This window comes from Ceratina calcarata, unplaced genomic scaffold (genome assembly GCF_001652005.2).
Source record: "Ceratina calcarata isolate Rehan_Ccalc_2016 unplaced genomic scaffold, ASM165200v1 scaffold162, whole genome shotgun sequence".
Lineage (NCBI taxonomy): Eukaryota > Metazoa > Arthropoda > Insecta > Hymenoptera > Apidae > Ceratina > Ceratina calcarata.
Window position 1 is genome coordinate 109,996 of NW_017137498.1, and position 26,899 is coordinate 136,894.

The 26,899-nt window shown below is 40.5% G+C and overlaps 4 protein-coding genes across 10 annotated transcripts in view; 2 read left to right on the forward strand and 2 right to left on the reverse strand.

Annotated features, from left to right (window-relative positions):
- Positions 1-256: 256 nt before the first annotated feature.
- mRpS23 (mitochondrial ribosomal protein S23) lies at positions 257-1,688 on the reverse strand. 2 transcript variants are annotated; one of them, XM_018037249.1, is made up of 4 exons: positions 1,588-1,688; positions 1,046-1,207; positions 734-833; positions 257-671 (listed from the first exon to the last, which is right to left on the reverse strand). In XM_018037249.1, the coding sequence occupies exons 1-4, from the start codon at positions 1,629-1,631 to the stop codon at positions 546-548; spliced, it is 432 nt and encodes a 143-aa protein (XP_017892738.1). In that variant the 5' UTR covers positions 1,632-1,688; the 3' UTR covers positions 257-545. The 2 variants fall into 2 exon arrangements, with proteins under 2 accessions (XP_017892738.1, XP_026675570.1); XM_026819769.1 differs by lacking the exon at positions 1,588-1,688 and adding an exon at positions 1,497-1,514.
- A 34-nt stretch (positions 1,689-1,722) lies between these two features.
- LOC108632584 (protein Simiate) lies at positions 1,723-3,004 on the forward strand. 2 transcript variants are annotated; one of them, XM_026819767.1, is made up of 3 exons: positions 1,723-1,899; positions 1,993-2,660; positions 2,758-2,848. In XM_026819767.1, the coding sequence occupies exons 2-3, from the start codon at positions 2,049-2,051 to the stop codon at positions 2,764-2,766; spliced, it is 621 nt and encodes a 206-aa protein (XP_026675568.1). In that variant the 5' UTR covers positions 1,723-1,899; positions 1,993-2,048; the 3' UTR covers positions 2,767-2,848. The 2 variants fall into 2 exon arrangements, with proteins under 2 accessions (XP_026675568.1, XP_017892736.1); XM_018037247.2 differs by having other exon boundaries at positions 1,765-1,807; positions 1,881-1,899; positions 1,993-3,004.
- Positions 3,005-3,166: 162 nt separating this feature from the next.
- On the forward strand, positions 3,167-5,073 carry mRRF1 (mitochondrial ribosome recycling factor 1). Of its 2 annotated transcripts, XM_018037246.2 has the most exons (3): positions 3,167-3,563; positions 3,626-4,347; positions 4,423-5,073. In XM_018037246.2, the coding sequence occupies exons 2-3, from the start codon at positions 3,779-3,781 to the stop codon at positions 4,661-4,663; spliced, it is 810 nt and encodes a 269-aa protein (XP_017892735.1). In that variant the 5' UTR covers positions 3,167-3,563; positions 3,626-3,778; the 3' UTR covers positions 4,664-5,073. The 2 variants fall into 2 exon arrangements, with proteins under 2 accessions (XP_017892735.1, XP_026675567.1); XM_026819766.1 differs by having other exon boundaries at positions 3,167-4,347.
- The window catches only part of Egfr (epidermal growth factor receptor), a 145,638-nt gene continuing 123,806 nt past the window's right edge, over positions 5,068-26,899 (reverse strand). For 3 of the 4 annotated variants that reach the window (XM_018037244.2, XM_026819765.1, XM_018037243.2), the window contains 10 exons: positions 12,971-13,306; positions 12,346-12,730; positions 11,208-11,884; positions 10,988-11,117; positions 10,464-10,774; positions 9,978-10,279; positions 8,681-9,892; positions 8,161-8,566; positions 7,877-8,056; positions 5,068-7,792 (listed from right to left, as the gene is read on the reverse strand). In XM_018037244.2, the coding sequence (XP_017892733.1) occupies positions 7,485-7,792; positions 7,877-8,056; positions 8,161-8,566; positions 8,681-9,892; positions 9,978-10,279; positions 10,464-10,774; positions 10,988-11,117; positions 11,208-11,884; positions 12,346-12,730; positions 12,971-13,306 (4,247 nt within the window). In that variant the 3' untranslated portion in view covers positions 5,068-7,484. The remainder of the gene's footprint in view (positions 7,793-7,876; positions 8,057-8,160; positions 8,567-8,680; positions 9,893-9,977; positions 10,280-10,463; positions 10,775-10,987; positions 11,118-11,207; positions 11,885-12,345; positions 12,731-12,970; positions 13,307-26,899) is intronic. The other variant, XM_018037245.2, reaches the window with a different exon arrangement.

Genomic DNA, 26,899 nt, shown 5'->3' on the forward strand with positions numbered 1-26,899 from the left:
TCGCTACTAGGTTGATTCAATCAACTTGATTGTCACGTGGTGTCTGTACTTATTCTTGTTTATAATTAGTTTCGAGCGTTGCGCGCAGAAATTGAATCTATCACCGTAAGTGTCACGGTAATCCGACTTTCTATGTATGAACAAAGATTTCTTCTCTGTAGTGCGAGCAGTATAGAAAAAAATTGTACATTTTTTAAGGAGTGCTTCTCGAAGGATATGGAATGGGAAGGAGGAATAAAGAATGTACACCATTCCATCCGTCGCTCACGAATTTATTCTTTCGTTGATTTGTACATGCGAGTATACAAAAATTGTGCATCTTTACGAAGTCATTTACAGATTATTTTACTCGGAATCGATTCCACCAAACAAAGCGCGAAACTATTCGCATACTCGCATTTTTCCAGTCGATGATGTACGGACGTTCGTCATCAGATCTCACCTGTTTCGATGAATCACGTTAAATCCATATCACGTGCCGACTAACCGAAAGAATCTACAAACAGTGTTGAATAACTGAATAATTAATTACGAGAAATAATAATCTAGTTAGAGTTTGTTAGCTGGTCTTCTTTCCTTGGCTCCTTCGTTAGTACGTATTTCTCCTGATTGAAAATAATTTTGTAACTGTCCAACGCTTGGTCATATGCTTTCTCCTTCGTGAGACCTCCCTATCAATTGAAAAAATTAATTCATTCATCTATTATGAATTGTTGAATTGGAAAAAGATTACCTGTATCAAACTGTTGTACACCGTCAAAAATATTTGTGTGTGGCTTACTTTGTTACTTTTCAGATTCACTGCGGGTAGAGCGATTTCCTTGTGGAGCTTCCTATCCAAAATGATTTAATAGCATTGATTAATCAAATCTATTATTATGTTTCTAGTTACAGAAGTCAATGCTGTCAGGGGTTAAGCGTCTTTTAATAGGAGTCCATCAGTCGTCGATTATTTATATTATATTCATCAGACGTCAGTCCTTGAGAAAAGCCGAATACGTTCTCGAATCGTGACTATGGTAACGGTTTAAAATATAAATCTTACGCTCGGATTTCATCTTCTTCATACAAAATGCGTTGAATCTCTTTGGGTGGAGGTCTCCTGCTGTATCTCGGCTCTAACGTGGGAGGGAAGGCTTTGTAAACGTCGTACCATATTGGAGTATTCTCTTCTTTCATTGCTCCTGTACGCAGCAGCGCCGTTACTCTGAAATTTTGTTTCACATGTTTTCATGCGATTTTGAGTATGAAAAAAGTAATCATTCAGAAAGGATAACACGGAATAATTGACGTTGTGTTTTATTCAATTTCCTCAACGTTTACTGTACTTGAATGTATGGCGATGACGATAAGTCACGAGATGAATAAACGATGAAATACGAGTTTACATATTCAACGATGTGGGTACGTCCATTCATCTCGCGTTTATTGTTCGATTGTTGTAGGGGAATCATTGAAAATGAGCAGAGTTAAAACGTTCTTAACGTAGACCTAACCTAACGGTTGATCAGCACGCGTTCGGTCAGAATCATTCGCGACGAGCTTATTCCGAATGACAAAACGAATTAGTCATTGTATATCATCTACCTCGTGTAAATCGTTCCAATTCGATCCAATTTACTGCTAGCCATTTTTTCGCATTCATATATCGACGAATAGACAATTTCTTTAAATGAAAATGATCGAGTTTTGACTCTTTTGACGAGTCGGATACGGACACGGAGGCACGGCACGAGCACGAGGCTCGTGCCACGAGCACGAGCGGCAAGAGTCAGTCGCATGGATTCGATCTTATCTCGAGGATGTGGTAGTAGTGAAACGTTGATTTATGTTATTATACCCAGTTATTATAGAAATAATAAATTGCAATGTTTATATAGGATGTATTATACGGAAGGCGTGAGTCGACTCTAACGATATTCTGAAACGATATACTATAAATTTTTTCATGTAAAAACACTGCATTTTCATCGTTTTTTTTTGGTTATATAGCGGGGAGAATTGGGAAAGAATAGAACGAATATTCCCGAAACACCAATTTATTTACTATGCCGATAATGAACGATTTGAACTTGTCTAATTATTCTGACGAGAACGGTGAGCCAGTTGATACGAAGAGAATCAAATCCAACGATAACGACGATTTTTGTAATGCTGCTTTGGAAGCAGAGAAAAACGATGTAGAGAATACAGATCTGACAAATAACGAACATGATGATGATGAGGAAGCATCGCTGGCGAATGACGAACGATGCGACGATGACAGTTTATTTCCATTTCCACCAGATACAGACGTTACAGATATGTTAGATGGAGTTAGATACAGCTCCTCATTTCCTACTATTACGGAACGATATTTTACTCCCTACTACAAATTGGATGTGCAAAGTCCGAAAGATGATATTTGCATTTTGATGCATAGCAATCGTATTTGTATGCTCACTCTTGCTCGCAGTCACACAGTATTTCAGGACAATCAACAGATAACCGCAGTCGATTTCAAAGTTAGCCATAAATTGGACAGAGTACGGAATAAAGTTTCTGGCAAGAGCAAGCACGGCGCTCAACCTTTGCAAACCAATTCGAACATTTGTATAATCACTTGCTCGGACGAGAAAACGTACACAATCAAGTGTTGCATAATTGGGAAATTAGTGGAGGTGAATGAGGCACTGTTGCAGAATCCGAAATTGTTGCTGGGCCCTCCGCACGAGGGAGGATACTTGGCTATAGTTCTACCAAACATAAAACTTTTAGAGAGAATGAAGGAATCTTTCTTGACGCAAGAACAATATGATTCGACGATGTTGGAGCGACGAAATCAGAATAATCAAATACAGAAATCGACTTAGGAACATTGAACGTTGGATAAATACTTGTTCGGTCGGACACTGAACGTAGTCCGAATTAAAATTACCTAAGTATGATGGTTATCTTCTGCGAGCCGATTCGTTCACACCTGTATCTCCAATGATCACTGATAAAGTAAATAATTTCAACAATACGACTATATATAATCTGAATTGGTTAACATTATTCATTTACAATAGCTTTATCTTTGGTGCACCGTTTACTTACTTTAGCTTCCCTTCCCTTTCTCTATAATAATTCTAACTCGCGTGCCATGAGCGATCGATTTAATTTTTAATTGTCGATAATTGCAACTGGTAAAATGATATAAATAACTGGTTGGTTCTAGTAGAAAAATCATATGACATTCATTATCAATTGTAAATTAAATCAATCGCTTATGACACGTGAGTAAAAAATCTAATTTTTTTTACTGGAGCCAGCCAGTTATTTATCGTTCTACGAGTTGCAAGTATTATTCGACGAACAGGTGAGTGAGTGAGATCAATAATTCTTCTCTTGTGCAGAGGTAGATTCTTCCTTCTGATTCTGAGCAGGTTATGTTATGTGTTTCTTGATGTTGATGTTTGCTGATGTCTGGCGAAAACTTGGATAATATCAGAGAGGAAATCTCTGCTTCGGCGGCGTGCATGTTCTAGAGGGCGATGGACATTTTCGTGCGGCACGAAGTCCCATAAGGCTGCCACTCATTAGTAATCTCTCTTCAGTGGTATTGTTTTATATATATGTTGCACTTAGATATTTCCTTTTCCAGGCATTTCTGATTGTGACCATTCTAAAGATTCTAAAATGTTTTAACGTCGACGTCAACTCTATTAGTGATTATAATGAAATAATATTATTGTGTTAAGGTTTAAAACATAAATACGTTTTAATAAGAAGTACTAACAGCTAGAATTAATAACCAATGATGAACATAAGTTTTCTAAGGCCTCAGTTTATGGAGCTAACTAGGTTACTAAAGCATGTTAGATATTTACATAATTTGAAAAGTTACAAAAATGTTTTATTACCATCGAAGTCAACGAACATATACGTTAGCTTTTATGATTCTTCATTTAAGCTGACTTGTGAAAGAAAATTTTCTACTGCAAATGCTTTATTCAAAAGTAAAGATCGCTATAAAGAGAAGAAAACAGTGGTGCATGTTGATCTGAATGAAATAGCAGATGTTGTAAAGGTGGATCGGATGATGACACAATTCAATGGTGCTATCGAAAGTTATAAAGAGCAAATGATACAACATCTAGGAGTACGTACAAGGGCAGGTTCCATAGAAGGCTTGACTGTAATGTTCGAGGATGAGGAATATAATCTTGAGGAACTTGTAGAGATTAGTCGAAAGCCTAATATGCTCATACTGAATGTATCTGCATTTCCACAAATAATTCCTAGTATTTTAGAGGCCCTTCGTAAATCTCAAATGAATTTAAATCCTCAGCAAGAAGGTACAACTATTTATATACCACTGCCAAAGTAAGTTTCAACTATTCATTGTATAATATATACAGTATATGTTTAAAGTATTAATTTTATCATGTAATTCGTTAGAGTTACTAAAGAACATAGAGAACAGTTAGCAAAAACTGCGAAACAATATTTTGTTAAATGCAAAGAGAAAATTAGTGATATAAGAAATGAGCACTATCGAGACCTAAAAAAGAAACAAGATTATCCAGAGGATTTAATTTTTAAAGCCGAAAACTATATAAATGCTCTGCAAAAAGAATATGTTCAAAAAGCAGAACAGTTATTGAAAGCAAAACAAAAAGAACTATTGGGAGAATCATAATTGTAATCGTCTTTTATGTATTAAAAATGCGTGACTTTTCATTTATTTTGGTATTAGAACAAATGTATATAATAAATCTCGCCAATTATTATCATTACTTTTGTATTTACATTTTCTTTTTATAATAATTTATACCTAGAAAGTGAAGCTTCCTTCCAGTATCACTTAGTAAAATCCTTAACATTTATTTCTACAAATAATTCATCATTGTGTAATGTATGAGAACTCATAGAAAAATAAATGTGAATGTATAAAAAAATAGAATAACTGTGATTTTAGGATTAACGATATGTATACATTTTACGTACTCTTCTATGAAATTTGTTAAAACAATATCGAGTAAAATATACGGTTGAAAATAATAAATGGAGATGAAGATGCGCAAAAATAAAAATTGGACCTCGTAAGAATGATGATGTTTCTTTATTACAATAATTTCTTTACGATATATAATGATATAAAGTTTTATAAGTTCTATGTCCACAACCGAATGGCAAATACAGTTTCTCGCAGCTATTTTATTTCGGCTATCGAACGGAATATTGTACAATTTCAAAAACTTATGCACATGCATCTATTGATTTTATACGAAATTGTAAAAGCGTCGGAGAGGAAATATGGAAAAACATAGTTTCTCCATTCTTTCTCATCTTTTTCCATCACAAATTATCGAAAACGTACGCGTACACGTTATTTCCGGTGCGCAAAAATCATTGATGCATTATATAATATATTACAGGCGAGAAGTCGATAATAACGTGAACGTTAATAACATAACATATTGTATGCGGGTCATGTAAATATTAGTACTTAGCTGTTCTGGGGAATTCTTTATTTTTAACACAGATAAGAATAAAATATTATTTTTTTATAATGTCATGGAGGGAACAATTCATGTTACGGAGCTAAAGGAGGTCAAATGAAAATTTATACTATATTAGTAATTTAAATAATGGATGCAGCCAAATTAGCAAGAATAGTCCGCATACAATGTGTCAACATAATGTACATAATACGTATCGGTTTATCATTGTTAATAGTAAAAAGCGTGCGTTACGCGTGCAGTGAGATTGAAAATCTTTACAATTTTACCGTTATCTGAAAATGTTTTAAGTTATGTTAATAAATTGTTTATTCTAGTTTGGTCCCACTTTATCACAGAAGCATCATTAATGATTTTACATATTTAGAACGTATCGCCACAAACGATGATGTCAATCTCCCGCACGCTCGCGCACGATTTTCTTCTAATTGTACACAATGTCTCATAGGATTCGTTTCCCATTATTATTTTTTTTTAACTTCGATCAGACATGAATTTTCGGTGCTTTTTTCTCACATTCTTTCCCTGTAAACAACATGGCACATCCTAATCCTATGATTACGCAATGTAGCATAATCGCGTATATTGATTCGCATACCGGCGCTGCGCCCAGTTTTATTTATGTTATTTCGTTTCATTTATTCTGCTTTTATGTCTATTCTCGAAAAGAAAAACAGAGACACAGGTTACTTAGTTTACTCAAGTACTTTCCGTTCTCTACATTCGTAGAATTGTTTTACGCGCTAAACTACTAATCTATATACAATAGACGCGTTCTTACTTAATAAAAGTCGAGCTATGCTTCTCTCCGCTCTGGCCAAGGCCAATTTCATTGGTCCCATACGTACAAAAGACGATGGCATAAAGAAAATAATAGTTGCAATCGTTGAACATTTAAGTAGAGCCGCCAGATGAGAATCTCGGGAAGGGACAAGCGTTTTTCTAGCAAACTTTTCTTCGTTGTCTTTTTAATTCTTTGATGAATCCCCGGATTCCGATTCCCGCGTTGCAACTCGCAAATTCTTTATTCAGGCAGTAAATTAGGACAATTCGTTGTACTGTCGTAGCTTACTGTGATATGTAGAAAGGAAAGTAAGGAGGAGTCGATAAGCGAGATTGAGATGTTTCTTGTTACATGTCCTCCGGGAGGAGTAGAACGTTTCTTATCACAGTCAACAGCGAACCGTACAGATGTTTCGCAGGTGCGAGGTGGTCTCAATTTCCTTAGATCTTTTATAATTTCTGAATGTCCGCACGCGCAATTTTTGACATTTCATCACGAGTCACATCCGAATTCATGCGAGATGCGAATCATTTTGTGTAAAAAAAATTTTTTTTAGAAAGTCACATGATCCACCTTTGCGCTTTTAAATCATTTTTTGTAATTTCGTACTACACACGGCTATAAAAAGAATCTCTAACAGATAAAGAAGGACATGACGAGTATAATATTCAAAGAGACAGTATTAAAAGTCGAGATAGAGACAGGAAAGAATTAATCGATTATTTATGCCATTTACTGCACGTCGTTCCTTAATCTTTTAATAGCCTTATAAAAATGGTAGACAGTACTTTCTTTATTTACAAGCCACGGTAAATGGCACATTAAGATTATCTTTGCACTACTTGTTCATCGTACATAAGCGCGCGATGAAAGAGTTCTTGATGATGTGACACGTTTTCCTCATCTCGATAGTCAGGTCGACGGGAAGTTAGCACAGTTCCGCGCGCTTTTTATTTTTTACGTCTAATCACAATCAAACACGGCACTCTCGAGCGAAGTGTCCTATAATTATAAGTACACTGCGTGAAGTTCCTTCGTAGCCGTACGAGGAGCCGGAACCGCGTCCGCGCTGATTCATGCTCATTCATTCGCTCCCCTCGTTTGATGTTGAGTCTCAAACGGCAGACGATCGTACGGTACCGGCTGTTCGATATCCACTTTAGAACCACAATAGAACACATTTCTCGTTTAGTATCCTTTTAGTAATCTCGAAATCAAACGGTAGTCTCGTTTTTCCTAAGAGGCTTCAGCGGCTGCAGTTCCCGTTCCAAGCGATCGAAATCATTGTAATACTCGTGATCGGATTCTTCCTCGGAACTTCTCTGCCTGACTTGGGATCCGAATGTTCCGTTCGTTAAAACTTTCTCCAGGTCTGGTGTCGGAATGCCCAAAGTTTGCGGAGTCAATGGTCCCTCGTCCTGTGACATTATATACTCCGGATTGTCTAGCGACGTTTTTCCTGAAATGGTCAGGAATTCAGGATATTTTCGATAACCATTGTTCATTCGTTTTGGTTCCATTTCTGGGGAAAAAAAGTGAAATGTGAGGTCGAATGAATATTTTGTAATCGAGTAGGATTTCGATTGTTTACCAGTTTTGTGCTTACCTGTAGGTTTCGCGTCCCCTATGAGATCCATGTATTGTGTTGTATTCGTCGGCAGTTGCGGCGATGGCATCAAATAATCATCTTCGTCTAATGGCAAGTCCAACTTCAAGTTACCCACTTGAGCCTGTTGATGCGCGGAATTCATTTCGCCGTCGAAACAATCATCCGTAACATCGCAGTCTGCACAAATAATAATCCATTATAATTTCACTTATTCGCCCTTATATTTACTTTTTATTACAAACATTTTCTATGAGAATTATAAAGATATGATTTGAACGTACCTTTGACACCGATCATTTTCAACGGGTCCGAGCAGTATCTCGACGCAGTAGTGTCCGATCCCAAGACATGTCCGCAATGGCCGTTCGGAGGCGAGAAATGCGCATGTTGACCAGAATTTCCTGGTTCATGCGATGGATTTCCGTTTCTGTGATTTGCACCGTACCTCAACAGTTCTCTATCCCAGTTCTGTTGATTCTGGGGCGTTGGAGAATCGGCGGCTAAAGGTTTGCCGTTCGGCCAGCAAGTCTTCACGGGCGTGTTTGGCGGAGAACCGGACGTACTCGATGCTGAAAGTCCCGGCGGAAGTGGAGCTCTCGATTTCGGTTGAAGATACTCGTCAGCGTCTACCAAAGCTTCCGGACCATCCATGGCTGACGCGAGATTCCGTATCATCTCTTTTTCGTCCTGAATACAAAGAAACTTATAACATTATTATTGTCATCACAGTGTAAATTAATTAAAAAACGTTTGTTCTATTAAAATTTAGCAGTATATATTTCGTAAATGTATTTCACCTACCTGCAATGTATACGAAGGTAGCCTCATGTATTTGTCGCCTTTAATGGCAAGATATCGGCCAGGATCTCTGGACATCTTCGCGAAGTCTTCTGCCAGCTCTTTGAAGCTAGGCCTGGACTCGGCGTCCAACATCCAACATTTGATCATGATCATGTACACGTCGATCGTGCAGATCGTCGGCTGCGGTAATCTTTCGCCTTTCTCCAACAATTCTGGTACGTTTCGAGCGGGTACATTCTCATACGGTCTACCACCGTACGTAAGGACCTCCCATATGGTCACTCCGAAGGCCCAAACATCTGACTTATGGGTGAATACTCGATGTTGGATGCATTCCAGAGCTAGCCATTTGATAGGCATTTTGCCACCGGCTGCCTTGTACTGTTCTTCGTTTATGTCCAAAAGTTTAGCTAAACCAAAGTCAGTGATTTTAACGCAATTAGGCGTCTGAACGAGAACGTTTCGGGCGGCGAGATCACGATGAACCAATCTCCTCTCTTCCAAATAAGACATTCCTCTGGCGATTTGCGTGCACCAATTTAACAGGGCTTTCGAGCCAATCTTGTCCTTGAATCGTCGAACAAAGTCCAGCAGGCAACCCAGTGGCATCAGTTGGGTTACAAGCATCATTTGCGACGTCATACAAACAGCCAGTAACTGAAGCAGGTTCGGATGTTCCACGCTGGCCATGATGTACGCCTCGTCGAGGAATTCCTTCGACGTATTCGCTCCTGTCCCATCGTGCAGAACTTTTATAGCTACTGGTATTTTCACGTTCTCCCCTTCTGGTACCCAAACACCTTTGTAAACGTTTCCGAAAGCTCCGTAACCCAAAATTCCGCCCTTCCTCATCTCTTCCTCCTTGATAATGCGTAACTTCGCTAAATTCGGTTTCACGCCTGTCGGTCGAAGAGGCTCATTGTCGTCTAAACCTGTCAGCGCCATCGTCATCTTCACCGTGTTCTCCTTTGCCTTTGCTCGCACGCGCCAGAAATATACAATTACTCCTGCCACCAAGAGAAAGAGAAAAGAGAACACAGCGACGCCCGCTAAGATCGTCGGTTGAAGTTCGTTTTCTATTTGGTATCCAAGGCCGACTGTTTGCACCGAACAATAGGGCTCGCTATCCGGTGGGAAGATTTTGTGCGGGTACTCGGGTGGACATGTTTCCGTGCAGTTGAAGGACGTATTATTCCCATCCGTATCTTCATCCTGAGATAAGAAACAGTTTATACGTACATATCTACATTACAATTACTTGATGAGAACGACGTTCGGAGAAGAATACGCTACGTACAATAGAGATCTTGTAGTTTCGACATTTGTAGCACATGTTCGGACCCGGTCCGAAGCAGCCGCGGCACTCGCTAAAGCACGGTATACACAATTGAGTGTCAGCGTCTGCAAAGTGATCCGCGGGACACTCATCTTCGCACTGTTCACCCCTTTTGTATTTTGTACACTCTTGGCACACGTGCTCGTGGAAACCGTATCCCGTACATTTCTTGCAGCGAGAGTGACATTTGCGGCAAACGGCCTTCCCCGCCAGAGGCTTCAGCGCTCCTTGCTCTTGAGGACTTACCCACTCGTAATAATGTCCTGTAATATGAAGAAGAAACGTAATGCATTATTGAAACATTGAATTTTATTGCGAAGACACTGAACACCGTTACCAGTTATGAAGCGATTGAATTACAATTTCAAATTCGCACTCATGCTAAAATTTCAATCTAATAAAACGTTGATCGTTATCCGAAAGAAGTAAATGGTGGAGATCACCTACCGTCGGGACAGGATTCTCTTTTTTGCAGACATCCTTCAGGTACATGGTCGTTCATAATCGCTTTATCGCAGCTGTGGCATCCATTAGGGCCGATGTTGTTCTCAGGTCCCTCGCAGCCACCCACGCAGTTCTCGTGACAATCTTTGCATTGACCGTTATCGTTATACTTCGAGGACGGACACTCTGGAACGCAGAACGGACCGTCCCGCGCGTGTTTGCATTTAGTGCAATGCTCCGCGTTTGGACCCGTACAAGTACCGTCGCATTCCTCGTGGCACAACTTGCAAGTCTTCTCGTCCGCCTGATAAATTCTAAAAAACGATTCGACACGATTATTTTCTCTTTTCATGGCGAATGTACACAGCGACGAGAGCAGAGCGCGAAACTAAGGCGAGCTAAATCTGTCTTATTTGCAGTTTACCTTCGATCCACAATCTGAGGTAGGCAAATTTAACATACAGAAGTAACGCGTGTTATTTACGTTACGGTTCAGTTATGGCAACTAAGCGAGAGCTGATACTTACCCTGGCGCGGTGCAGTCCTGGAGGCAGTCGTTCCCTAAAATGAAGTTCTTGCAGGATAAACATTGCGCCGGGCCGGGTCCCCAACAACCTTCGTCGGAGCATTGCTCGTCGCATACCAGTCCATCTTTTACTACGATCATACAAAAAGATTCGTGTATGATCCAAACATTGAATGTACACAGAAGAGCATAACGATAGAATAGAAGAATATGACACTTACTGCATTCGCTCTCGTTCCGATTATTCGACAACAAGCTCTCGTGCTCCGACGATTTTTTAATTCTGCTCCAGTTTATACTCTGCGCGTAACACAAATTCTTGTTCTCCAAAATGGCTATCGACCCAGAGTAAATCTTCTTCAGGGAACTGAGTCCGAACGAGACCAACGACGTTTTAACAATGTATAATGAGGCAAAGTATTCCGTTAGCGTTCTCCCGCCTATCACCTCCAAATTCCGGAAGTACGACAAATTCTTGAAGTCTTTGTGGTCACCCTGAATATTCAGAAACCCCGTGATCTCCTTCAGCGTGCTGAATACTTCCAATTTGTCCGGATGCATTTTCTCGTATCGTTTTCCGAAACTGAAATTCGGATAGACGTGCTGGAACCCTTGAAAGCTTTGATCCAAGATCGTGATCGAACCCTCGATGATCGTGCAGTCGTTGAAGCTGTCGATGTTGCCGGAGTGCACTTTCTCCACGCCTTTACAGGTCTTCGGACAGGGCCCGTCGCAGGGGACGCATTCGCCGTTCAACGCTTTTTTCTTCGGCGGACAGGATCTGACGCAAGCCCCGTTGTCTTTTAGAAGATGCTCGGGACATCTTCTCACGCAGGTTGCCCCGTACGCGTACTTCCCCTCTGGATTAGCCTCCCACGAATACGTCGTAGGATTGTACCTGAAACGATCGTAATCCTTGCGGTGCCTGGATCGTAAAGCTCGAGGAAGTTTCAAACTTCCACTGTTCAATTCCGGGGAACATCGACATCGGTAAAAAGTTAAGATTTATCGATAATAAGATACCCACACTACACGCTTTACGATGTTCGAAGCGTGAGGTAAGTTCGTGTAACATGCGATCAACTTTGACCATTCTCTGTATTTTGACTTTTTGATTGCTCATTGAGTTATATCACTACGACCCATCGAACGTTATATCATTGGCGTTCAATTTTATTATAGAATTATAGTTTTGGAAAAAATATGATTCAATACTGTGTGTACGTATGCAAATTATGAATATTTTCAATTGCAAAAAGCAGACAGAAGTATTATCGATGTAGTATCAAGTTTATTTTCAGCGAAAACTCAACACGATGTTTCTTACATGTATAACGAGATACGGATTGGTCTACTTACTTTTGCATGGGCGGACATTCCTGCGTGCACACACCATCGTCGAAAAAGTTCTTACAGGCGATGCAGTCGCTCTGTTTCGGACCCGTGCAGCCACCGGCGCAAAAAAGATGGCAACACTCCCGTGGATTGGGCCCGAAGCACCTGCCCTGCCAGCATTGGGGCGAACAGTTCGTCTTCGAATACTTCTGACAGTTCTCAGGCCCGTCGCCCCAGCATCCTTGCTCGCAGCTCTTATCGCACGGTGGACAGGCCCGTTCCGGGGACGTGAAATTGTACACGTAAAGGTACGTACCGCGAGGGCTCGTGATTATTTCGTCCCAGTTGATCGTACGTATGTGGCACAGGTTGTAGTTGTTGTACATGCCCACGCTTCCGTTGAGGATATCTGGCGACGACACCGGTGATTTATTCACGGTGAATTTCAACGTTACAATAGAAACTGGCAAGATTTTATTGAAATTCCGGTTCCACGCAATATTTCAAACTGACGACTTCAACATTGAATATTCTCCATCAATTCGATACTGTTTCTTTGTAATCACGTTAATGTATTACTTGGAACGAATATATTTCTTCTTTTTTAACTTTAAAAATTATCGAATTAACCGAAGATAGATTCGTTTACCTCTAAGGGCAGGCATCTCCAGGTTCTGCATCTGACACATGGTGACGAACAGGGCGAACTCCTCTTCATGAATGTTGAGTTTGAACAGTGTCCTGCCGCGTATGATCTGCAACCTCGGCAGAACGATCTTCTTGACGTCCACGTGGCTGATGAGCACGTAACCGGTGACCTCCCTAATATACTGGAGGAAGCTGAGGTCGAATGTCTCGTTCTGGAGCCATGTGATCTCCAGGTTGCCATCGACGTAAGTACAGTTGGTGTACCGGTCTCGAAGATTCCGGAAGTGATGTTGCTTGTTAGACGGAACAGAGAGGCGGCCATTGGTTCCGATACAAACTATAACAGAAATTTAAGAAATCCGTACAAACATCTGTTTTTTTTCTAAAAAAAATTATAAGAACAAGATGCAACATGCGTACAGTAAATTTTATGGTATTTGTAATTTTCAAATATATTCTAATTCTGCAATCGAAGTAATTGATATTCGTGAATTCGTGTAAGTACATAGATCAGGCGTCTAGCATTTACGAAACATTCTTAGGTGGTTAAAAGGCTAACAACCTCTGTCTTTCGCCGTGTGTACGCGGACAGAGACGATAATCAAATGTCATTGTTTGAGGAGCAAGTACAGTACGTACTGTGTAGAATGCAATGAAGCTTAGCCTGTCTCAACGCGGTAAAACTATGAATCCAGCTGCGGTGACATTTCGTAAATGACTTTATGAGGTACAGACTGGTCACACGACTTCTGTACGTCGACGACTCTCTTCGTTTGTCAGAATCACCGAAGTGGAACGGGTTAACGTTGCCACCCACATTGTCGAAAGCGCTTCTCCTGATCTATAGATAGCTCTTTAAACTTTGAAAACATGCCTGGCCGGTGGGCGAACTACTTCCCATAATACGCGAGTACACGCGTCTGATTTCAGGATTGCGCAATCACGGTATTTATCATCAAGGGCTGCGCGACGAAAAACATTTCATATGACCATGTTTTGTGTTCGTAATAATGTAGCTGCTATGTAACTGCTAGTATGCTATATGGTCATTCAATTTAGAGAAACATCATTGTCCTAAGTTAGTTAGAAAGTTTAATATATAAGATGTTCGATGTACTCAGCCCCAGATCGAACCTTAGCTCGAATTTAAAAAATTATTCAATTTTAAATAGTGAGTGTTCAGTTTTGTTCTTAACTGAACATACATATACCTTTCATGATACTGATAGGACTTCCATGATAGGAAGAGATTCTGTCCCGAACGAGTAAGGGAGTGTAAAGGTCCAAATGTCTTTATATGTTAGACGCTTGGTTCTGATATTGATCAAAGATGATTATAAACAAATCAAACAAAAAAAAGATGATTATAAACAAATCAAACAAAAAAAAGATGATTATAAACAAATGAATTCATGTGAACTACGCCGTTGTAGGAATCCTAGTCTTATGTAGAGACAAAGTATTGGAAGGATAATTGCAACGGGGAAACTGATTTTAATGACACGCCTTCAGTCTTCAGGATGAACACCGCTCTTTTAATATCCCAAATCCGTTTTTTGAATGCTTCATAATAACATTTAATACAGTACGAATACCTTTCAAGCCGACCCACCAAAAAAACTTAATAAGCCCAATTATAATTCGCGCCATCGATCGCACGGTCCAGATCGGCTCAATATCATTCATAACTTAGTTAATAACCGGAACATGCGTTCGGCATCGGGTCGTCCCGGCTCACGCCCAGAATAAAAACCATCATCGATGATCGACGGACGTCCAAACGCAATTCTCTCTACCCGTCCGAACTTCTTCCTCTGTTTACGTCTTTGTCTGGACACGGAGCGGGTCCCGGTGCCAGCCAGCAGCAAATCCGGGAGCAGGATCATCGCCCGCGTCGCGGCGCATAGTCGCACGTACCGGCCTCGTCTTCGGGAATTCGGTTTTGCCGGGTAACGCAAACGAACGCGACGCTGCGTTCCAGCAGCGGTCTTAATCTGGCCGGCCGATCGGAATCATGCGAAAATAATTGCGCAACGACATCCTTCTTGCGCGGCTCGGCGCGCAAAAGAAGATCCCTGGACGTCGCGTCGCGTCGTGGATACGATGCGTCATCGGTGGGAGCCGAAGAGGAGGAGAAGCGTCGTTGGAACAAATACAATCGGGGTACCGGGTCCCCGGTATTTCGTATCGACCAGATGCTGCGACGAGGAAGACGAATGCAGAACGTACGCCGGTACACAGTACGCAGGCCCACGGGCGCCACGAACCTCGAGAATGCGGATCGACCGAGGATCTGCATCGCTCCGGGATTCTCGCGAGGCCGATACCAACATACATACATACTCACGCAGCGGTGCGGCGAATCCTTCGGGCATATCTTTTGCGCTTTGATCGCCGGGGAGATTAATGTCCTAATCGTTAGCCGAGATAAGAAACGGTAGGGGTTTTTTGCGCCACGGGTCTATCCCTTGATAGCGACGTCGCGAGGTATGTTACCCAGAGAAAGAAGTTCATTAGAGTTATTAAATTTATCGGCGTCCGCTGACGCTAGCCTGCTGTGCTGCGTTTAACGGCTTGTTAGTGGACGTTGCTGAATGCCACGCTGGATGTTAACCGAAATTCCTTCACTGGAATGTATAGTTTCTAAGTCCGAACTTCTGAATATGCTATTTGTATTTGATCTATTTTACAACGTACGATTACGTATTAGTACTAATTGATTCAGTTCATTACATTGTCCTTGATTATTAAGTTTATTATAAGCAATATTTACATGAGTACTGAACATGAAACAGATACAAATTGGGCGTCATTTCAATATATAAATATAATTATCCCCTGAAATATTTGTGCTTTGCAAAAGTCGTTTAGTTCAGACTTGTTCTGATTCGAAGGGACATAATTAGTTTTATGGACGTTATATTATTAGTGGACTTGTAAAGGACATATGCATATGTCAAAAAGTTATATTGCATAGCAATAAGACAATTTAATTGAAGAAGGAAAAAAGAGAGGGAAATGATTGAGAGTCGCGTTTAGTCGGGGGAGAAAAATGGTACATAGTTGGATCGGACGAGGTCGACCGGGTAACACGTTCTCTGGTTACTTTTTGGACCCACAGGCACGAAGAAATTCATCGGTCGAATCTCGGGGGCCCCATGGCGTGGCTAGCGCGCGGCTGCGGAAACATGGCAATTATCCCCGACAACGGGGTTACGAAAATTACCGGGCGATCCCCTTGGACCTGGATTAAGATTCACAACACCCAAATTTACGATACTCGTACGCTTCTGAAAGACAATAGCGACACGTATCGATTACGGAGTCGAGGGTGCGAATTTCCCCTTTGCTCGCCAATTATCTTCGCCGCGTTCTAGGAATCTCTGGATTGGGGTGCCGGATTTCGCGCATCGCGTCAACAGCAATTTTACATCAACGTATATCCAAGTGTAGGTAATAAAATATTATAATTTTTTCATAGTAAAACGTTGTACTGTTATGTTAAATCGTGTAAGTACCAATTGTAAGTACGAGTTTTAAACACGAATTATTTAAAGCACGTTTTTGTTTGTTTATTAAATCATTAAATGAAAGGTTGGTCGATATTCCGGCAAATTGCTGCGGCGTTTTCTGTACAAAGCAGGTAATCGAGGACGAGAATGTGAGAATCAGGTATAGCGGGTAATTTAGGGACAGTCACGATTTATTATTATTTTCTTATTATAATACCCGATCGTAATTTACTCGGTGGTGTGAAATTGAGTTATTTCCAAGAATTTAAAGAGGAACAGGTAACGCGCAATGTATAATTTGTGGAGACTGTTTAATTCCCTGGGGTATTAAAAAATACACTGTTCTACAATTGATATCTATACTTTACATGTTAAAACAGTTGTCTCCCTATTATATTAGTCAAGATAAGGTCCAAAAATAAACAGTTAGAAAGTACAAGACTTCTACATTAAAAATCGATGAATTTTTTGAAAAACATAAATTTTTGTAATATTTTGTAATACGATAAAATAAGTATTTTCGAAAAGAATTAAATTTTCACATCTAGTATGAATGCCAATGATGAGAGAAGATGTCGTCAAAAAGCACAGGCATCAATGAGTACAAAAGACGAAAGGCAGAGGGAAAGCAGGTGACGTAATGCGGTGCGTGGCTGGCGGCCGCCAAAATCGAAATCCCGCGGCGAACGTTTCTTTTGCGAGAGCGCGTACCCCGGATCAAGAGCGTTGTTCTGGTGGCGCGGCTCGACCACCTCCTAGGAGAAGGCGAGCGTAGATTTTTATGCGCCACTTTAGGGCGCCGTTAAAGGGCCGAAAGTAATACGAAATAACCGCACGCCGACGGTCGGCGGCGGCGGCGCCGTTTATTTCGCCTCGTAAACATCGATACACGCTGCGAGGCCTGTTCTTCTGGATTCCTCCCCGTCGTGCTGATTCGAGATCCCTCGGTGCACGCCGGCCCTCGGGCCAATCTATTCCCGACGGAATAAACACCGGGTATCGTAAACGCGCGAAATAACTATCGGCTCGCCTGTACTTTCCACGGGGAAGAGGATCGGTGCTGTGGTGAGAAGAGACGAGGCAAAAGAGGGACGGCCGGTTGAACTGGAAGCTCGAAGGGGAAACAATAATTTAGGGAGAACGCGGCTGGACCTGGGCGAGGGACCGAACGCCGAGGAACAATGGCCTTCTTCCACCTCGAAGGTGAGGCCCGTCGTACCGCACCGAGACACTGATTCTCTAATAAAAGTCATCGTGTAAACACGAGTTTGCCATCCTCCGGCTTCGCTCGGCCAAGGAAACGTTACGAACGTTGACTCCTCGTACAGAGTGGTGGTTGGATTAAGAATTTGTCGCCGTTTCATTCGACTCTCTGTCATGTATTGTCGAGAATTAATGACAAAGAAAAATGTTTTTTGTTACTTATGCGAGTGAACCACGTTTTTGTATGAGGTTAAAGATTTCTCGAATATACAATTGATGGAAACTGAAAAAGTAGAGAGAGAGATATTGCACTTTCGACAGAAACGAGATTTAGTGATGTAGAGTTTGCGATATTATTTGGTAAAAGAAAGGAAAGGAATGTTGATTTTTATTTTTGATATAGACAATTTATAAATCTTTATTGGTTACAAAGATTAATATTACTACCAAGATATTTAGGAATCTATAAATTGACATTAACGGTAAGTACAATAAAGCAGTCAGGTTTTATGGAGCGTGATTGCAATTCCGTTTACAATGGCAAGACGAATTGTAATTTATTACGTGACGACATATTAAAACGAAGCTTTCATAAAAACAAATAACCGGATTAGAAAAAGAAGAACTGATTAAGACCAAGCTTATACGTTGCATAAGCCTCTCTACGCGCGTGTTCCTTCGCGGTATTAACTATTGTGTAGCGAGTCGAAAGAAACTCGTTAGAATTTCCAACGTCTCATCACGTCACTGGACAAAAGCAAAATAGTGGAGTTAAAAGGTGCGTTCAGCTCCTCGTAATTTCTTCAGCAGCGACAAAAACAAGTTTACTTAACCGAGGAAGAATTAATTACCAATACGAGTTCCCGGTTCGTGTATAATAATCTACTTACCGCAGCAGCGGTCGCAAAAAATCAATGATTACCCCACGAAAATGATGCATGCCGGTGCAATACGTATTTATGCAACCCAGAGCTCTATTACCCGCCGCGCCTCGGAATATTACTTCTCGAACAAACACGCTACGCTACGGGAGCATAATATAACACCTCGAGATCCGGAGAGATGCTGACGGCTAACCGCATTTTCTACCGCACGCTTCTTCCTCGATCGCACGCGAAATCGACCGCGATTGCGATTCGAATAATATCTCGTCGCGCTCGGTGCACGAGAAAAGCAAACACTTTGATTGTATGTTTCGCGATAAGGGAAATCGAGGGATCCCGCAAGAACCGGTTGGCGATACCTATGCACTGGTCTCTCTTTCTCCTCGACTCCTTTACATCACTTCTCGCCGAAATAACGACTATTACCTCTTTTTTGCGACCGTCACCGAGCCGACCACGTCGATTATTTCTGCGCTCACTTCGATTCTGTATTTCGCGAAACCAGATTTGGAACGCGACACGGAAAATGATGGGGAACACGGGTTCGAAGGGATCGCTTCGTCATCTCGATCGAGATACAATTACGGCCGTCACGACCTTGCGCGAACCTCGATCCTCTGAGCAGAATCGAAAAGCGAGAAGGTCAAAGACGAGATAGAACCTCGAGGATACGCCAGCAATGCATATACGTTATAAACCGTGGCATAACCATCCCAGGGCGTAACATTAATAGCTTTATGGTTTATTGCTTTCGAGTCTGCGGTTAAGCTTCTCTCCGCTCCCTGCGGCGCGCGGTACTATGCGCGAAGGAAGGCTGCGATGTGACAGACCGTATACGTCTTCCCCCGAGATCATACCCTTATTCTTGATTTCGTTCTTTGATCTACCGGTCGAAAGTATCTTAGTCAGATTAGAAAATATTCACAGGCAACTGGTTTGGTATATCATTTATAAAAGTCATTGTTAAATCGTTTCGTTCCATTGAACCTACATAGGCCTGTACAATTAAATCGTACCGAGCGCGCAAAAAATACAAGATATATGAATGTTTCCTCTGACATTCTGCCTGATAGGGCAATTTTGAAGCGTGTTTCTTCGAAGTTTGTTCGTACCTGGACTTTTTACCGTCACGGCCCTGCGAGTACCGATCTCGTTTGCAATAATTCTAGTGCCTCCAGATAAGATTATTCTATTTCTGGTACGTACTTATTAAGGATATCTAATCTAAATATCATAATAAGAAATAATATTTCATTTGAAAGTGTTACTGGTCGTTTGTAATTTTTTTTTAACTATTATAATTTTCTCTCTATGACCTTTACTTAATAATGCAGGTTTAATTAAATTAATGATGTTATCTCATGTAGCATACACAGATATTATCTTAACTATTGTATAATTGTATTATGTATGTATGTATATACATTATGTATATATTTATATACACATGTATGTAGATGTTTACATGACTCGAAAGAAAATATAGATAAATTACCTGTAATGATACGCTTTGACATGAAACACTTGACGTGTAATGTTCAATTCCATAATCATTTACGTAATCATTGGCTTCAACCAGGAACATTTAACTGTAATTAACTTCAATGCGTAGAACTAAAGAAAAATGAGAATTACAAGCCTTGCAACGAGGACAGCTAATCGATTTTTCATGTTATGAAACGCCAGTTTTTCATAAGTGAACAAGTTGATCTAAAACAGAGAAGCTATGGAAAGACTTATTTCATTAACACGTTAAGCGCTACGTCGGTCCCTAGGGACCGACAGTGAACTTTCCGTTCAGGCGGCGTTGCGTCGCCGGTCCCTGGGAAGCGACAGTGGATTTTTTGTTTTGCCGGCGTCGGTCCCAAGAACTGACAGTATGAAAGTTAAGAAATAAATAATGTAGTTTTAATGAATTTATTAAAATATTCTAAGCAAAGATATGGTCTGACTTTACACGTACTACAGAATTGACGATATTTTTGGTTAAATTTCTATCTGTTTTTGCTGCGCATTACCGTAGTCCAACCGGAAAGTGAAATAGTGTCAAGTCGGCGAAGCTCACCGCGCCGCCTGAACGTAAAGCTCAGCAAAAATGGTTTCGCGCTTAACGTGTTAATCTTCTCTTTCCAACTTTGAGATTACCAAAGAAGAAATTGTGTACATACGTACAGTGTGAGTTATGACCAATTTACGAGAAATAAGAAACGGTGAATGCAGAAATGACGCGTACTAACTGGCTAATCCTACCGATTGGGAGTTAATACCCTCTCGGAGAGCAAACGCGAGGTCGCGTGCTCTCGTCGGACGCGCGAAGTTTCATCCGGCGGCTGCTAAGGTTGCCGAGGTGAGATGAGAAAGATAGAGAAACAGGCAAGCGATATTAATGCTAAGGCTGAGGGAAAGATAAACGAGATGGAACGAGATCCGGAGTACGCTCGAGACGAGAAACCGAACAAAGCGCATTCCATGTCGTGCGTTCGTTTCTTCCTTGTTCATGTTGCTGCCCTCCGTACTCCATTTCGATTCGTCGTTACTTTCTCGTCTTCACCCCGACCATATTAGACTGACGCGAATGATGGACATGAAAGAAAGGAGAAAATCCCTCCTTCGCAGAATTCAAAATTCGTTCCTTCGCGTCCTAAGTTTCGATTGACACTGTCTCTTTTATTTAACTTGTTTATATTTTATCTTTTGCTGTACCATTGAAATGCGTTTGATAGAATAAATTGACTGGGAAGTAATAGCATGAAAATTGAATGTAAATCCTTCATTCAAAGAAAATTGTATACTTCATGTTCCCATTATATACAAGTATATTATATAACGTAGCGTATAAATCACTTGATCATTAAAAATTGATCATTCACTCCTTGTTTGTTCTCCAGATGACAAGTAATTCAAAATTCGATGCTTCGATTTAGAAATAATTCACAGGAGATAGTGCGGCCAGACATATACGTACAGATGTCTGTAAATGAACGCGCTTCCCTCGCATTTGCATCCTGCTCAAAGACAAAGAGGAGATAAGACAAACTAGTTCGCGGTCAAAGTGTTGAAAACAGTGACCCATGTTAACAATAGAGGCAGATGCATATCTAACTTGGATTCATGGTCGAAGGTCGCGCGTGAACATCGGACTTTGAAATACTATGGTCAAGGCCGGTGCGTTCGCTCTTCGAATTGTCTAATACGCGAACGATCCTATTGAGTTCCACAATTTCATTATTTGGATAGGAACTGTGAACGAGTCTAGATTGTATCCTGAGTTCTGTGTTTAAAATCATTTCTTCGTGACTTTTTGTTCTCATCGTTTATTATGATTGGAGAGAAGAGAATATTAACATTAAAAGAAATCGATGGAAAATTTTAATCTTTTATAGAATGTAATTGTTATAGTCAATTATTTATAAAAGGCTTTATGACATAATTAATTTAATTAATACAGAATATTCCATAATAATAATGGCCAAAGTATTTTAGAATATTTAATAAGTACATATGTATAATATAATGCAAAGTAAGACGTTTAAAGATATTTACTTCAACCTTTAATAATGATCAGTGTCTGTCTCCCCTTTCATTTTACTTTTACAATTCAAGGTAAACATTTACGGTAGACAGTTAAGCTATAGATACAAGCGTACATCATATATGAGCCAACCAAGTGAAAGCCACTTTCACCCCCGCCTCGCAATCATACTAGAATCCTGAATTATCGATATCCAAGCTTGTAAATCATTTCGTTGCCGGGTGGAATCGTGGATTTGTAGTGCCCGGCGCATAACTCGCGCCTCGGATAACAATCTCTTTCTGCCTTTCGGAGTGTGTTTCGCCAGCTGCGACGCAAGGAGAGATTTTAATATACGGCCGGGCTGAGATCGGTGTAAACCAACCTATGGAATCGTCAAATCGCATAGATAAACACGCGGATACGAAAACTCGAGACGTTCGTTCGCTTAGCTCTTTTGCTAAGACGCTTCGCTCCCCCGTGTCGTTACCACTGAACAGAATCCCGTGCCAAGTGTTCGCGGTGAACACTCTTTGGGGTTCGAGTGTAGCCTTGACATGCTTTAGAAAAAAATCTGACTCTTCTTCAAAGCAAAATGTAATTCCTCATAAACAATTACTATTATAATATACACAGAATGTCCCAGAATGCACGATTTTCCTCTGGAGGTGTGAAAGAGGGTGAAATTCTGAGTCAAAAATTCCTCTTCCACTTTTTTTTTCAACCGCTATTGACAAAGATAGTAACGATTAATGTGGACCAATGACGTGTCCGAGTAGAACCTGTTACAAAGTGGAAGACGGCGCGAAGCGGGACTTCACGCTACTGCATAGCATTGATTGTGAGTCTACGAAATACGTATACCAACTTTCCAGGAACGCGATCTAGAGCATCTGGATAGCTTTTGCATCAATTTTCCATTGGAAATTGACACCCCTGACACAATACCTGTGTTCCTTTCGTATCATCGGTTCTCTATCTAAAAAGGGAAGATGTATAGCTCTTAAAAGGTGGTCGACGCGAAAATATGTTTCACGCGAGATGGATTAATCGTGATCCGGATCCACCGCGCACCGATTTTCTTCGTAGGCGCCTCGACTCGATGCACCATGCGTTAAATGTCAAACGTTCTCCTCGAGCATCGAACCGGATACCAACAGAAAAGAGAAGGTGATGTCTTATAAAATAAAGAACTGTAATAAAAGTGAATGCAAAAATTATATGATTATCACTACATGATTCATTTTAATGAAATGTATATCACGATTTATTAGAATTTTTTTATTGAAGCAGTCAACGATAATCAATCTTTTTATTAGATTTTTTGCATGCACTTGAAAATATCTAACTACTACGGAGTTAGTGTGCTCCGTCTTCCGTATTTCGATTGGTAGTGATTCAAGGTTATCGGACTGTCTCACCGCGATCATCCCCGAGGCTACGGTGGATCGATAATCGTGGCGATCGTGTACACGTACGTGGGCGTACACCGTTCGCGGCTCCACTCGAGATCAGCGCAATAAACGAGCTGATCTGACCTCGGGCTGATACAGTTTAACATTCCCCCTGCCTCTGGATCGAGAACCTGCATCTCTCGCTTGTTCCATTGACGTACATAATGATGCGGTACGATCGTCTTATGATCGCTATGATAGATTCTAGATATGTACTCTGTTACGTTGATCTACGATACGGAATTTTAGTTCTTTAAATGAGCTTTCTACAAATGTACAATGTTTCTTAATGTTAATCATGAGAATAATGTATCACATTAAAAGAACTAATAAAGTCATGAACATTATTTTATTTCTATTGATACAATTTCATTTATGGTGCATTGAACTGCTTGCCGTTTGTAAATCACTTTACAGATAATCTCTGTCTAACAATTCATTATAGAATTTCACTATTCTTTAAAATTTTATTCAGATATATTTAAACAAATATCAATTGTCACAGTTAAAAATGATTTAATTAAACGAACTTTCTACATTCGATTGAAGTCGAAGAATAGTCCGAATAAAATGAAACGAACTGCTGAATCGAGATCACGTATCACGTGTTTCGTAATAACGTATCGAATAATTTTTCACATCAAAACAGACGAATTTGTTATATGAATCGGTGTACGCTGGAATAGAACAGGATTCGATAAAGCGTTACAAATAGATTCGCCGATTGCGAATGAGGAATTGGCGATCTTTGAACGAGTAAAGGGACGTGCCTCGTGGCTCTGCGCTGCCTATTGTTCGGTTCGTTGACTTAGCTACGCCAATCGTCATCAATACCTTGCCGCTGTTTTCAATTTATGTCCCCTTCGATTACCTCTGGCTTATTTTTTCCTCGCAGAGCTCGCACACAGATTGCGAATCTCTATTTTCTGGTATACCTATATCCTCATTTGTTATTTAATTCGTTCACAGAGGCTGAGAATGTTACTGCATTGTTATAAATTTTAAAATTAGTCAAGGTTTCGATCGATCTTTCGAATTACTGAATACGAGAAAGAGGAGTATGCTTTCTTATAAACAAATATTCTTCACAACCATAAATTCTTGTATTTTAATAAGATAAGGGGAAGGACAATTTGTCAAACGTCCCCCTGCTCACAAGAAGAGTGGATCATCGTTTGGGGTAAGTATCTGGGTGCAAGAACAACAACTTTCTCGCATCCTGTGAATTCTTGAAAGCTAGTAGCATCTGTGAATGCAAACCCGGAGGCTGAGATTCCGACTTTCGTCGCTATGCCGCGAGGACATCTGTCGACCTTGTGTACGCGCGACCGCACGACGATCCGTTAGCCACGGAATGCAAGACGGTGGATTTCAAGCCGCGAGACGCACAACCGATTACGAAGCAATTAAAGTCGTCGAAACACGCGGAGGATAAGTGTCGGCAAGAACACAAGATTGATATAAACGGCATTTGTGTTTGGACAAGAAAACTGATTTCCCACGTGCTCGGTTGCCGTGCAAACTCCTTCCGTTTTCTCTAAGAAATTTCACGATTTCGTACTGTAATTGCTAAGGCAAGAGATTCTCTTAATTGAAGTAAAAATTTTTAACTGTAATGACAGCACAAGTTTACTGTCAGAGTTCACCTAACTATAGATAAAACTGAGGAAATTCTCTCATACCTAATAAGAAATTTTCCAAACGAGCAAATAAGACCGATGGATGGAAAAGAATTTCTATTCACAAGAAATTCATATTCCTTAATAAGTCACTTAAATATTGTCTCTCATTTTTACAATATCTGATTTTAATCACGAATTTCCCTAAAAAGTACATATTACTCCTTCCCAGAATTTCGCGATCTCTAGATTGGTTTCCAAGTCTCCGATGATGTTAGTTAGCTCTAGGAGTGCGAAGTATCTATTTCCCCCTTACTCAATCTCTTTATGGTTCTTCACGATACGTGGATCGATGAAAAATCCACCCACTCTTGCGCCTCGACTCTTGCCGCCGTCCACCCACCCATTTTCGCATCCAGACTCGACGGTATCGAAGCGTGCAAAGACTGCTGTTCGCCATCCATCAAATGGTCAGACAACCGCGAAACGAAATCGAGGTGTCGGCACTCGGTTTCCGAATGCCCCACCTTCCGACCTGACCAGAACTATCTATTCTCCGAGGATGATCTTCACGGAAGAATGTTCCGCTATGGAAACGATGGATCATTTTCTCGCCATGGTAGATATCTACTAGATTTATCTGATCGTTCTGCATGCCGAAGGACGATTGTTGCCATTGTTAAAACCATGAAAACTATGCGTGATGCTATTCATAATGCGGAAACATTTCTGCGTACAATAGATCTGGTATTAAAACGAGTATGTAATTATCGTCGAAAAGGAGAGAATTAGAAGCTTAAAAGAATTATATTTGAAAATAATGTGTACTATTTCAATTTTGTAACTTTTATGTCAGAAGCCTAATCAGCGATCCCAAAAACCTACATGTTAAGTGTTTATACTTGATGGATGTGCCTGTAAAAATTAATGATCCAAAGATTAATTTAAAAGACAATATATTTGAAGCAACCATATCTCTTATCTTTATAAACACAGTTCAGTTACTTCGAGAAGAAATTTTCTAATTACTTCAATCAGTATCATTCATCAATTTCTATCAGAAGTATTAAAGAATTAAATTAAAGAAAGGAATTCGATTAAACTGAGAAGTTAGTTTCATTGATGGAAAGAAATTTCTTGGCAAGATCGTACAAGAGCGTATCAGGCAATCGTGAAGGGTAATTTCTAACGTTAGCGCGAGAACAATACCGTCCCTCGCGGCGATTAGTTTGCTGATACGGCCTCTTTAAGAGGAATAAGGAAATAAGGCCATCAATTGTAACGCGAAACGAACGAACAACTCGATTTTATCCACTGCCATGGTATGTTACATACGCACTTGTGAAAGGGCACCTGTTGCCATATTTCCATAGAGCTACGCAATGCGCTTTTTGCTTGCGTAGAGGAATTGTGAAAGAAAATATGATTGATAAGCTTCGATTTTCATTTAAGGTATGTAGTGTTGCCTCTAATTAGATGAAGTTTCGTGAAACGATTTGTGCAATCTCAGCGCGTGCGTCGAACGTGCTGATTCAATTAGGCCACTCGCTGTCAACCTGTACTGCATTCTGTACCGATGGATGCTGGAGGTGGACAGTGGTTGAATAATAGAGAAGTACTGATCCGCGGTTTATTACATCTAAACAGAAATACCACTCTCTTGTAATCGTGGCGATTAAACTTCGAATGATGGGGCATTCGATGGCAACTGAGGTTTAACAGATGTTACAGCCAACATTTATTACAC